The sequence below is a fragment of the Cervus elaphus genome, chromosome 4 (genome assembly GCF_910594005.1).
Source record: "Cervus elaphus chromosome 4, mCerEla1.1, whole genome shotgun sequence".
NCBI classification, from domain to species: domain Eukaryota; kingdom Metazoa; phylum Chordata; class Mammalia; order Artiodactyla; family Cervidae; genus Cervus; species Cervus elaphus.
Window position 1 is genome coordinate 48,561,272 of NC_057818.1, and position 11,907 is coordinate 48,573,178.

Sequence of the window (11,907 nt, forward strand, 5' to 3'; positions counted from 1 at the left end):
TGGTCTCAGCCTTCCTCCTCCTCCCCATGATGGCTCACCCATCTCCTTCTCCTGGAAGCCTACCTTGACTCCCCTGCTAAGATGAAGGGGTGTCTCCTTCTCATGAGCCTCTCCTTCCCATGAGCCTCTGAGCTTCCCCCATCCCAGCCCTGACCACTCTGGGCTGCCCCTGTCTGGTGATGGGTCTGTACCCCATTGGACCCATACCCCATGAAGAGATTGGTCTCACCACGATGTCTGCAGCACCATCTAGACCTGGGCCAGGCAGGGGAGGGGCCCCACACTTGGCTTTAAATGAATGAATGCATGCCTTCCCCAGGCACCTTCTCACTCTTTCTGTGTCCTGCCCTGCAGTGCTGAGAATGGGGAGAAGGAAGAAGTCCCTGAGATCCCACCAGAACCCCCTAAGAAGGCAGCTCCTCCTCCACCCCCTCCAAAGAAGGAGGGAGCTGGTGGAGCAGGCCTGGAATTCTGGGGAGAACTGGAAGTACAGCGGGTGAAATTCTTGGTGAGGACCCAGCAAGGGCATCCGAAGCCCCCTCTCCCAGGGACACCCACTCAGCATTCACACGACCTCTGCCCCCACCCTGTTCTTAAGCCCACCTGTGCCCGGCTCACCTCTAAAGGGAAGCCAGGCTGGGCAGAGGGCAGATGTGCCCAGACAGAGCAGAACCTGGGCACAGGGCAGCGTTTTCAGGTGGTCCTCCCTTGGCTGCTCAGCCTCTCCCTGCTCACAGTCCTTATTCCAGCCTCCATGCCTGTGCGCACCTGGGGCCACCTGCTTCGACTTCCCTCCCCCATCCTCTATCCAGAGCTAAATCCAACTGAAGCCATGGCCTATTTCTTGGCTCTCAGCCTTCAGATGGGAGCAGCCACACAAGCCCCAGCTCCTCCTGTGTGGTGGGGGGGCAGTGTGAGGGGGACTCACCTCCTCATCCAGGCCTGGAAGAAGGGAGGGTGAAATTTGGGAGGGCAGGGCCCAGGGCTCCACCTGTTCTGTCTTCTCTCCAGGCCAGCCTGACATGAGGGGATGAGGGAAACCTACTGGACAAAAGGGGGGTTCCGTAAGGATTTGGGGGAAGAATAGGGAATGGAGAGAGCAATGGAGAGGAAAGAAGGAAAGGAGAGGTAGGAATAGATGTCCTCTGCCCGGGATAAAGCAGAGCGGGCCACCCTGCCCAGGAAGCAACATGGCAGAGGGGTTGGGAGGGTGGACTCTGGAGCTGTACTGCCTGGCTTCAAAGCCTAGGCCTGCCACTTCTTAGCGACATGACCTTGAACAAGACAACTCACTCCCTCAGCCTCCGTTTCCTCATCCAGGAAGTGGGCACATCAGTGCAGAACTAAACAGGTTCATGTAGATAAAGCACTTAGCCCAGGTCTTGGTATATAGTAAGCACTCAATACATGGGAAGTTGTGGGACCAGTTATTCAGGACCCTGGTGCTTGGGTTGTGGGTGAATGTTGGGATAAATTCTCCAAGGGAGAGGATGCACTGTAAGCTCTGTCTTTCTCTTTCTCTCTGCATCTTAGAACTACCTCTCAAGGAATTTTTACACCCTGCGATTCCTTGCCCTCTTCTTGGCATTTGCTATCAACTTCATCCTGCTCTTTTATAAGGTGCTGGTCAAGAGGGGCTGGGGGGATCAAGTGCTGATCTGGGCTGTGGGATGGGAGGTTCAGTCCCAACACGTCCCCGGGGCCCTTGAAATTCACCAGGGACAAGGGATTGGGCTCAGGGTCCCGGGGAAGAGTCAGGCTGGACACCTGGATCTTGAGACCCTGTAGGGGTGAGTGTAGGTGTCTGGGTCCATCTGGAACAGATGCCTGAGGGCCCAGGGGAGTTAGAGCAGCGAACAGGTTGTGGGTTCCACGTTCAGCTCTGCCACTGGCCAACCCTGAGCCCCTGGGTGCAGGCCTTCCCCCTCTCTGCAGCACCCACCAATTCAGTTACTTCTCTTTGCTTTTACATAAGCTGAAGAGAAATCTGTGGGGAGGAAGCAATGGGAAGCTCATGGACTAGAAGGAGAGGCCTAAGAAGCAGCCCTCCTAAAGGACAAAGGGACCTTAAGGATATTGTCCAGGACCTGGATAACACGGCCGAGAGGCAGTCTAGCAGAGTGTTGAGAGCACAGCTTCTGTAGCATCAGAGTCTAGCTCAACTACTCACTGGTGGCATGAAGTCAGGCAAAGTGTTTAAACCCCCTCCCTTTTTCTTTTGGCCATGTCACTCCTCATATGGGATCTTAGTTTCCCAACCAGGGATCGAACCCACAGCCTCTGCACTGGAAACATGAAATTCCAACCACTGGACCACCAGGGAGTCCCATCCCCCCCCCCCTTTTTAAAACACATGTCAATTCTCTTAATTCTCACAGCTCAGGGACTAAGATCCTGCATGCCGTACAGTGCGGCCAAAACAACAACAACAACAAAACCCACATGTAAAGCTCTTAGAATAGTACCTGGTATATAAAGATGCTGTATGAATAAATGATAGTGACCACTAATTTTAGTATTAGTAATAATATTAGTGTTAAGGGAATTCCCTGTCAGTCCCTGGTTAGGCCTCCTCTTTTGCTGCCAAGAGCCTGGGTTCAATCCCTGTTTGAGGAACTAAGATCTCATAAGCTGATATATATATATGTGTGTGTGCTAAGTCACTTCAGTCGTGTCCAACTCTTTGCGACCCCATGGACTGTAGCCTGTCAGGCTCCTCTGTCCATGGGATTCTCCAGGCAAGTATACTGGAGTGGGTTGCCATTTCCTCCTCCAGGGAATCTTCCTGACCCAGGGATTGAACGTGTGTTTCTTATGTCTCCTGCATCGACAGGCGGGTTCTTTACTACTAGTGCCACCTGGGAAGACCTTGATATGTGTGTGTGTGTGTGTGTGTGTGTGTGTGTGTGTGTGTGTGTTAAAATTAGTCTCTCTTTAGGGCTCTGCTATCAAGACAGATCAACTCTGTTTTCAGTTCTCCTGTCACTCAGTTCAATAGTCAAGATTCCCAGAACAGAGTCTGATTTGCTAGCTCGGGTCCCGGACCTGCCCCTTGATCTTGATTGACAGTCCCACTGAGACTGCCTCTGACAGGGGCCCAGACCAGTCTCAGGCATGGAGACTGTTCATTTTCTTCGCGGGTTCAGGGTGTGGCAGACCAGGTACCAGGACACCGGGTCCCCACCCTGACTGACCCGTGCCCCTCTCCTTTAGGTCTCTGATTCTCCGCCGGGGGAGGATGACATGGAAGGGTCAGCAGCTGGGGGCCTGTCAGGAGCAGGGTCTGGTGGCGGTTCCGGCTGGGGCCCGGGGGCTGGAGAGGAAGCGGAGGGAGACGAGGATGAGAACATGGTGTACTACTTCCTGGAGGAGAGCACGGGCTACATGGAGCCAGCCTTGCGCTGCTTGAGCCTTCTGCACACGCTGGTGGCCTTTCTCTGTATCATTGGCTACAACTGCCTCAAGGTGGGTCATGACCACAGCCTTGGGGCCGGGACGTGCGAGTGTGTGTGTGTGTGTGTGTGTGTGTGTGTGTGTGTGTGTGTGTGTGTGTGTGTGTTTGGTGGAGAGGGGAGAACATGAGCTGGGGCCCTGGCTGAGAGGACCTGGGACAGGGGCTGGGGTGTGGTGCAGTGTTGGGACAAAGGGGACCTAGGGCTGGGGTAAGGCCAGGGGCTGAATACTGGATTGGGCTCTTTAGCAAGTGTGATATTCAAACTGGGAACTGATGCAGCTCACACTGAGGAGCTGGGTCCTGTGATGATGTTAATTTCTGGGTCAAGAAGCACAGTTTGTCATTTGGGACTATTTTCTACATGTTGGTCAGCTGGTGAATCTGTGAGGGTGTGTGGGCCTCAGACACAGCCTGGGTGCCAACAGGGGGGCGTGGATTCTGACATTAACTGTGCCCGAAGCTTTGTGATGCCCCATAAGTTGTGCTACAAAAACTTCCATTTGAGTTCCATGATAGCTGACTGTCCAGCTAATCTTGATACTTTACAACTGGACGAACGGCGTTCTTTGGGCTTCGAACATCTGCATGTGCGGTTCCCTCTGCCTGGAAAGCTCTGCCCTGCTTTGATCTCCTCTCACCTGCCTGTTTCATTCTTCCTCCTTCCCTTGGGAGGCCACTGGCTGCAGCAGGCACCAGTTCTGGGTCCTCCTGGGTTTTCTCCGAATCCCAGCCCTGACCAATGATCGCGTTTCCCCACCACTACTACCCTGATCACTCTGGGACCGTGCCTCCCAGATGTGGGGTCTCATGAAGGCTCCAGCAAGACGTCCCGGCTCCTGTTGAGGCTGTGGTCTCCTGACCTAACCCCCCCGACTCCATTTACCTCCCTGCACCCTGTAGGTGCCCCTGGTGATCTTTAAGCGGGAGAAGGAACTGGCCCGGAAGCTGGAGTTTGATGGCCTCTATATCACGGAGCAGCCTGAGGACGATGACGTGAAAGGACAGTGGGACCGGCTGGTGCTCAACACTCCGTAAGGGCTCAGCACCCCCTGCAGTGGGTGGGGGAAGCAGAGCTGGGGTGCCACTCCATCCCCAGCCCAGGCCTTGAAAGCCCGGGGTTCCAGGCGCTACCGCTCCTGACTCATTCTCCCCAAGCCTCCACCTTCCTCTTTATAATACATACTGATTGCCTGTGCATTGAAGTACCTGTGGGCGTGCTGGTAACACATGGAGATTCTGAGGGCCCCAGCCCAGGAGATTCTGGTTCAGTGAGTCTCCAGAAGCACCCAGGAACCTGCATTTTAAACTCAGTCCTCACGCAGGATTCTCACCAGGTGTCATGAATGGGAAATTGATGAAATCATTTGGGTTTTGAACTGAGCCCAGAGAGGAAATGAGGGTTATGAGGATGATATGGCGGGACATTGGACCCCCAAAGAGCACTCCCAGCCTATCCCATCCTCCCCAGGTGAAGTCCCATCTTCTGTGTTCATACAGCCAGGCTGCATCCTGAGAGGGAGGCATATCTAGGATAAGAACACCAGGTCAGGACTTCCCTGGCAGTCCAGTGGTTAAGATTCTGTGCTTCCAGTGCAGGCGGCATGGGTTCAATCCCAGGTCAGGGAACTAAGATGCCGCATGCTGCGGGAGCCAAAACAAAAAACAAAACCTGGTAAATAAAGGACCAGAAGCATCAAATAAAATTAAATAAAACAGCATGAGAAAGCCCTCCGTTCCCTGGATGCCAGAGCGGGGCCAGGGTGCTGGCCCCAACTCCCCCCAACCCCCACCACACACTCTGGCCTCCCCATCTCCCATCTGAGTGCAGTTCAGGTCTTTATACATCCCTGATCACCTGGGCTCCACCGATGACAGCAGCGGGGGCCTGGGGGTGGGCGCAGGATGTTAAGGTTGACCTTGGACAAGCGTCACCTGGCCTGGGGTCTTTAGAGCCTGATCCTGAGTGAGAGGTCAACTGTCTGGGATCCCCTGTGAGAAAAGCATTGGAATTCCAACCCCACCCCACCCGCACCCCTCTCCCATCCCAATCTGGCTGGTGGCTCCCGTTCCCTCCTCCCCTAACATCTTGTGGCTTCTTTCTCTTGGCAGGTCTTTCCCCAGCAACTACTGGGACAAGTTTGTTAAGCGGAAGGTGAGAAGCTGTGAAAGGGGAGGTCCTCCCCAGCTGGGTGTCCCTTGATGCTACCAGCCCATCAGAGCCCAGTCAAGCACTTGCTTTGTGTGCAGCCTTGGGCAAGGGGCTTTGCCTCTCTGAAAGCACCTCAGCTTGCCCGTCTGGAAATGGGCATGATAATCACCCCCCCTCTTTAATGACATGATGCATATGACAACCTCAGCAGTGCCTGGCACAGAGTAAATACTTCATGAATATTGGTTTTGAGGGAGGAGCTAAGGCATCCTGTTTTCAGCACATAGACTCTGGTGCTGGATTGCCTGATTTTCTCTTTTTTGTTAATATTTCATTCATTAATTAATTTGGCTGCGCTGGGTCGTAGTTGCAGCACCTGGGATCTTCGCTGCTATACTCCGGCTTCTGTAGTTGTGGTGTCCAGGCTTAGCTGCTCTGCGGCCTGTGGGAACTGAGTTCCTCTACTCGAGATAGAACCCATGTCCCCTGCATTGGAAGGCAGATTCTTAACCACTGGGTCATGAGGGAAGTCCGTTGTCTGCTTTTCCATTCCTAGATGTGTCACCCTTTCTGTGCCTCAATTTCCATCATATTGAGTGAGGTACTAAGAGGGCTGACCCCACTGGGTTGTTGTAAAGATCGTTTGACCTGCTTCATGAACAATATCTGGCACAAAAGAAAACATTAGACAAGGGTTGGCTGTTAGAATCATTCATTCACTCAACAAAAGTTTATTGAGTACCTACTAGGCACCTACCTAGTACCTACTAGTAGGAACTGTACTAGGGTTCCTAGCAGTAAACACATCTTGACCCTCAAGTTGGAAAGACAGATGAGGAACACATTTATAATGTTCAGATGGTGATAAGTGTTGTCGGAGAGAAAAAGACGGGTGGGGAGTGTGCGGGGGTTGGCCCAGAGAGATTACTCTTTCGTGGAGGGTGGTTAGGAGGTGAGGGAGTGAGGCGGGTGAAAATCTGGGGGAAGTGTGTCCTGGGCGGGGAGAGAATGGCAGTTGTAAAGGTCCTGGGGCAGGAATGTGCCTGGTGTATTTGAGGAGCTGTGGGGAAGCCAGTGTGGCTGGAGCAGAGTGAGTGAGAGGGTGAGCGGGAGGAGATAAATTCATCAGTGATGGGATGGGGGGGAGTTATATAGGATTATATAGGCTTATATGGGTTATATAGTTATATAGGATTCCTTGCCTACCTGCCTAATTATAATAAATTATCCCAATTAATTTGGCTAATGAGCTAACTGGGGGGGCCTTTATCACTTTTGGATCCTCCCCCTGAGGATCTGAAGAAAGCTCTGGCCCTTCTCCCCAGAAAAATGCACCCCCCAATCTCTCACACAAAGTTCAGAATGTCCCCAGACCTCCCCCATACAGAGCAGACCACCACCTTCCCTGTTCCAGTCGTGTCTGCACGGCCCCATGCTCCCCTATGCAGGTCTTGGACAAGCACGGGGACATCTATGGGCGGGAGCGGATCGCTGAGCTGCTGGGCATGGATCTGGCCACGCTGGAGATCACAGCCCACAATGAGCGCAAGCCTGGACCACCGCCGGGGCTGCTCACCTGGTGAGCTGGGGAGGACCACCCCCACCCCCAGGCCTGGGGCAGGCGGGGGAGGTGCCTGTGGTCTGATTCTCCAGCATCTGGCCATCCTTGTTTTCTCTGCCCTACAGGCTTATGTCCATCGATGTGAAGTACCAGATCTGGAAGTTCGGGGTCATCTTCACAGACAATGTGAGGAGGGCCCCGTGGGTGGGGGAGGGGTCTACAGGTGAAGGGTATTAGGAGGGTTGGGGGCTCCACCCCCAGGAATCCCAGACCAGGGACCTACTCCTGAGCTCTGCGCACATCTGATCCGAGGGCACCCTCAGACCTGCCTGAGGCTCCTTACCCTCCAGCACTCTTTTTGCTGTTTTCCTTAATTCATTTTATTTTATATTTAATCATTTATTTGGCTGCACTGGGTCTTTGCTCACTAGTTGTGGTGGACAAGCTTAGCTGCCCCCACGGCATGTGGAATCTTCCCAGACCAGGGATCAAACCTGTGTCCCCTGCATTGGCAGGCAGATTCTTAACCACTAGACCACCATAGAAGGCCCAGAACACTCTTGAATTCCCAGACTACATCCTTCTGCAGAGGGTTCCCCAACTCCCCGAAGAATGGCTTCCCACACCGAGTGCTCCATTGTCCTAGAGTGTTCCTGATCCTTCAAATAATCCCTGGCCAGAGATGGCACCCTGACCACCAGAGCACGCCCAGTGTTCTTGAATGTTCCTGGGCCTCCTTGACCCTCATGCATGCCCGCTGACCCCGGGTTTGTGTGCCAACAGTCTTTCCTGTACCTGGGCTGGTACATGGTGATGTCCCTCCTTGGGCACTACAACAACTTCTTCTTTGCCGCCCACCTCCTGGACATCGCCATGGGGGTCAAGACGCTGCGCACCATCCTCTCCTCCGTCACCCACAACGGGAAGCAGGTGTGGAGGGACCTGCCCGAGTGGAGTGAGCCTGGCAGGGGCCACCTTAGCTGTCCCCTAGGAGGAATAGAGGGTGAAGGCTGGGCAGCTCGGATGAGGGGGGGCGCAAGGTTGGGTGAGGAGGGGCAGGGCTGGGCTGGCTGAGCCAGGGTGGATGTCCGTCATGAGATCCCGGCAGGAGGGCCATCTGGGCTGAACTGGGGCAACGATAAAGAAGGTGGGCAAGCCAAGCGTGGAGCTGATCCACTCCCTGCCCGCCCCCAGCTGGTGATGACTGTGGGCCTCCTGGCGGTGGTGGTCTACCTGTACACTGTGGTGGCCTTCAACTTCTTCCGCAAGTTCTACAACAAGAGCGAGGATGAGGATGAGCCTGACATGAAGTGTGACGACATGATGACGGTGAGCCCCACCCCCCACACTCTTGTACATGTTACCAGCCATCCCTGACCCTTAGTTTTCCCATCTGTAAAGGGGGTCAGTAGTAGAACCTACCTTGGGCTTCCCCTTCTAATGTAGGGAATGTGGGTTCAATTCCTAGTCAGGGAGCTAAGATCCCACATGCCAGAGAGTGCAGCCAAATTTAAAAAAAAAAAGTAATAGAACCTACCTTGCAGACTTATTTCCAGGGTTAAGTCATCTGACCCTTGTGAGGTACTTGGAACACTACTCAATGAATGGTAGCCACTGTTGTAATATTTGAGCTCTTCAAGGTATTATCATTGGAAAGGGGCTTGAGCACAGTGCCTGACTTACAAGCCATGTGATTTGGGGTTGACAGCTCAACCTCCCCATGCTCTGGTGTCCTCACCTGTGAAATGGTTGTATAATAATAAAGCCTATATCCCAGGGTTGTTTTTAGGACTGAGTGATGCTCCCTGGGGGCTCAGCGGTAAAGAACACACCTGCCAATGCAGGAGAGACGGGTTCGATCCCTGGGTCGGGAATATCCTCTGGAGAAGGAAATGGCAACCCACTCCAGTATTCTTGCCTGGGAAACCCCAGGGGCAGAGAAGCCTGGTGGGCTACAGTCCATGGGGTTGCAAAGAGTTGGACATGACTGAGCACACACGATGCTCCCTGACCATCAAAGACTTAAAAGTTTAGAATAGTGCTTAACAGGTATTAAGGATTCCAGAGATGTGAGCTACTATCATCATTATCTATCAGGAAAAGTTTTATGCCATGCATGTCTCTATTTTCTCTTCTATTCTAATAAGTGGTGGTCATCACCCAAATTGAGTTTAACCTACTACAGGCATGGGTCACAGTGGAAAGAATCATGCCAAAAAAAAAAAAAAAAGAATCATGCCATTGCTTTATCTCAGAATGGCCTGTAATCTGGCACCGTGCTCACGGGACCCATCTGGTTCCTCAGTCTGATATTTGAGGCCCCACGAGATCTGGTCTTGTCACTCAGCCTTGTTCCCGCCAGTCATTGGTCTTAGCTCTTACCCAAGGCAACTGGGTTCTCTCACTGCCTACAGACATAGAAAAAACAGTGTAAGGTCTTTCCCAAGTCCCAGGCAGACCATGTCCTTCCCTCTGCTCAGAAGCTTCTTGTGGTTCCCCAATGCCTTCACCATGGTGTACAAAGCCAGGGGAACCTAGCCTGGCCTGAATCTAACCACAGTCCTTGCCTTTTGCTCTCTGGCTGCCTGGTCCTCCCTCAGTTCCCCTAAAGTCATGTGTTTCCTCCCAACCCAAGCCCTTTGCATCTGACATTCTCTCTACCCGCCCTCTCCCTAGCCCTACATACACACGCCTATTCACTTGATGCCTCATCGTCAACTTAAATGCTGCCTCTTACAGGAAGCCCTCTGTGACCGTTAGCTGGCCCTCATTTCTCTCCCTGCTCTTGCTCATAGGAACTCTATTTCCAGCCTCACTGAACTCTTTTTCAGTTCCTCACAGGAGCAAGATGTATTCTTTCCTCCCCGGGGGTGACGAAACATATGTGGTTTTCTCTGCCTGGAACTCTCTCTCCCACCTAACATTTTCTTCACGTTTCCAGTTCATACATGTGCTCTCTTCTAGGAAGCCTTACCCTATCACCCAGCCGGGGTCAGGCTTTCAAAGCTTCAACGTTTCCTGTGCTTCCCCCATCTTGCCCATGATTACACTGTGCTTTCCTGGCCCTGGGCCCTCCCTATCACAACCCTGATCGTTTCTGGGCTGTCATATCTGATGCCAAGTTTGTGAGCCCTGTGAGAGCAGCATTCAGGGCTGTCTCAGTCATTGCCATGTGTGCCCTGCCCTAGCCAATCCAGAGCCCTGTAGGTTCTCGGTGAATGTTGAAGACCGAATGCGTGACTCATGTGCTCCTCACCCCGCCCCTGCAGTGTTACCTCTTCCACATGTACGTGGGTGTCCGAGCTGGTGGGGGCATTGGGGACGAGATTGAGGACCCAGCAGGCGATGAATACGAGCTGTACAGGGTGGTCTTCGACATCACCTTCTTCTTCTTCGTCATCGTCATCCTGTTGGCCATCATCCAGGGTCAGTGCTCATCAGGGTCTTGGGAGTGGGGGCTGTGTCCAGAGGCAAGCTAGCTCTTTAGGGTACAAATCCAGAATCTGGTCAGCCTGGATTCACATCCTGGCTCTACCTTCCCCTACCGTGAGACTTTGGGCAAGTGACCTTTCTGAGCCTCAGTTTCTCTATCTGTAAGATGAGGATATTAATTATACTAGCCACATAGAGTTGCTGTGAGAATTAAGTTAATTCATAAGTGGTAAATATCTGGCTCATGGTAAGTGCTCAATAAACACTAGGTATTATTATTTTTAGTAAGTGGGGTGAGATTAGGGAGATGGCGGTGCAAGACTCAAAGGCAGATAGCTAGAAGAGGGGGAAGCCTGAACTAGGTCAGAAGTTAGACACTGACGTGCGCCCTGCGATCCCCCCCCGTCCCCCGCGCCCCACCCAGGTCTGATCATTGACGCTTTTGGCGAGCTCCGAGACCAGCAAGAGCAAGTGAAGGAAGATATGGAGGTAGGTCATGTCTCGGGGGCGACCCTGAGGGATTACAGGACCCTGGGGGTTGAACGGACCTTGATTCTTATGTCTCCTGTCACGCACAGACCAAGTGCTTCATCTGCGGTATCGGCAGTGATTACTTTGATACGACACCGCATGGGTTTGAGACCCACACGCTGGAGGAACACAACCTGGCCAATTACATGTGAGTGTGGGCCCGTTGGCCAATCAGGAGGGTGGGGCGTGGCCACCAACAGTGGGGGAGGGGAGGGAGATACTATTGGCCAGTCTGGTGCGGTGTCCATGTGGGTGGATTCCCAGCCAGCTAATCAGGAGAAAGTAAGGGAAATCGTGACCTGTCTACTGCTGCCTCCCATCCCCAGGTTTTTCCTGATGTATCTGATAAACAAGGACGAGACAGAACACACGGGCCAGGTAAGGGTGTGTTATTGGAAGGACAATGGGCAGGGACATGGTGAATTTTAATATAAGGTCCGTCAGCAGGTGGCAGTGAAAAGCTCATGTCTATATGAAGCATTTGAAGATGTGACCAACCAACTCTTCCCCATCCCCCACCCCTAGGAGTCTTACGTCTGGAAGATGTATCAAGAGAGATGTTGGGATTTCTTCCCGGCTGGCGATTGTTTCCGCAAGCAGTATGAGGATCAGCTTAGCTGAGACACCCCCAGCTGGCCCTTCACCCCCCACCTCAAGTGCCTTATTCTCATAGCAAACCCCATAACCCTCAAACCCCTCCCCCCAAGGCAGCTGGGGGAGGGGTGACCATGTACTGACGAATAAAGTCTGTGCTACACCCCTGACATCATTGTGTTGGAT

At 53.0% G+C, this 11,907-nt stretch overlaps 1 protein-coding gene across 5 annotated transcripts in view; it reads left to right on the top strand.

The window, feature by feature from the left end:
- Positions 1 to 11,891, top strand: part of RYR1 (ryanodine receptor 1) — a 125,310-nt gene extending 113,419 nt beyond the window's left edge. For all 5 annotated transcript variants that reach the window (XM_043894492.1, XM_043894498.1, XM_043894483.1 and 2 more), the window contains 14 exons: positions 355 to 508; positions 1,534 to 1,620; positions 3,214 to 3,465; positions 4,355 to 4,485; positions 5,564 to 5,606; positions 7,052 to 7,182; positions 7,290 to 7,350; positions 7,948 to 8,094; positions 8,359 to 8,493; positions 10,434 to 10,590; positions 11,021 to 11,085; positions 11,175 to 11,275; positions 11,454 to 11,505; positions 11,653 to 11,891. In XM_043894492.1, the coding sequence (XP_043750427.1) occupies positions 355 to 508; positions 1,534 to 1,620; positions 3,214 to 3,465; positions 4,355 to 4,485; positions 5,564 to 5,606; positions 7,052 to 7,182; positions 7,290 to 7,350; positions 7,948 to 8,094; positions 8,359 to 8,493; positions 10,434 to 10,590; positions 11,021 to 11,085; positions 11,175 to 11,275; positions 11,454 to 11,505; positions 11,653 to 11,748 (1,612 nt within the window). In that variant the 3' untranslated portion in view covers positions 11,749 to 11,891. The remainder of the gene's footprint in view (positions 1 to 354; positions 509 to 1,533; positions 1,621 to 3,213; positions 3,466 to 4,354; positions 4,486 to 5,563; positions 5,607 to 7,051; positions 7,183 to 7,289; positions 7,351 to 7,947; positions 8,095 to 8,358; positions 8,494 to 10,433; positions 10,591 to 11,020; positions 11,086 to 11,174; positions 11,276 to 11,453; positions 11,506 to 11,652) is intronic.
- The last annotated feature ends 16 nt before the right edge of the window (positions 11,892 to 11,907 follow it).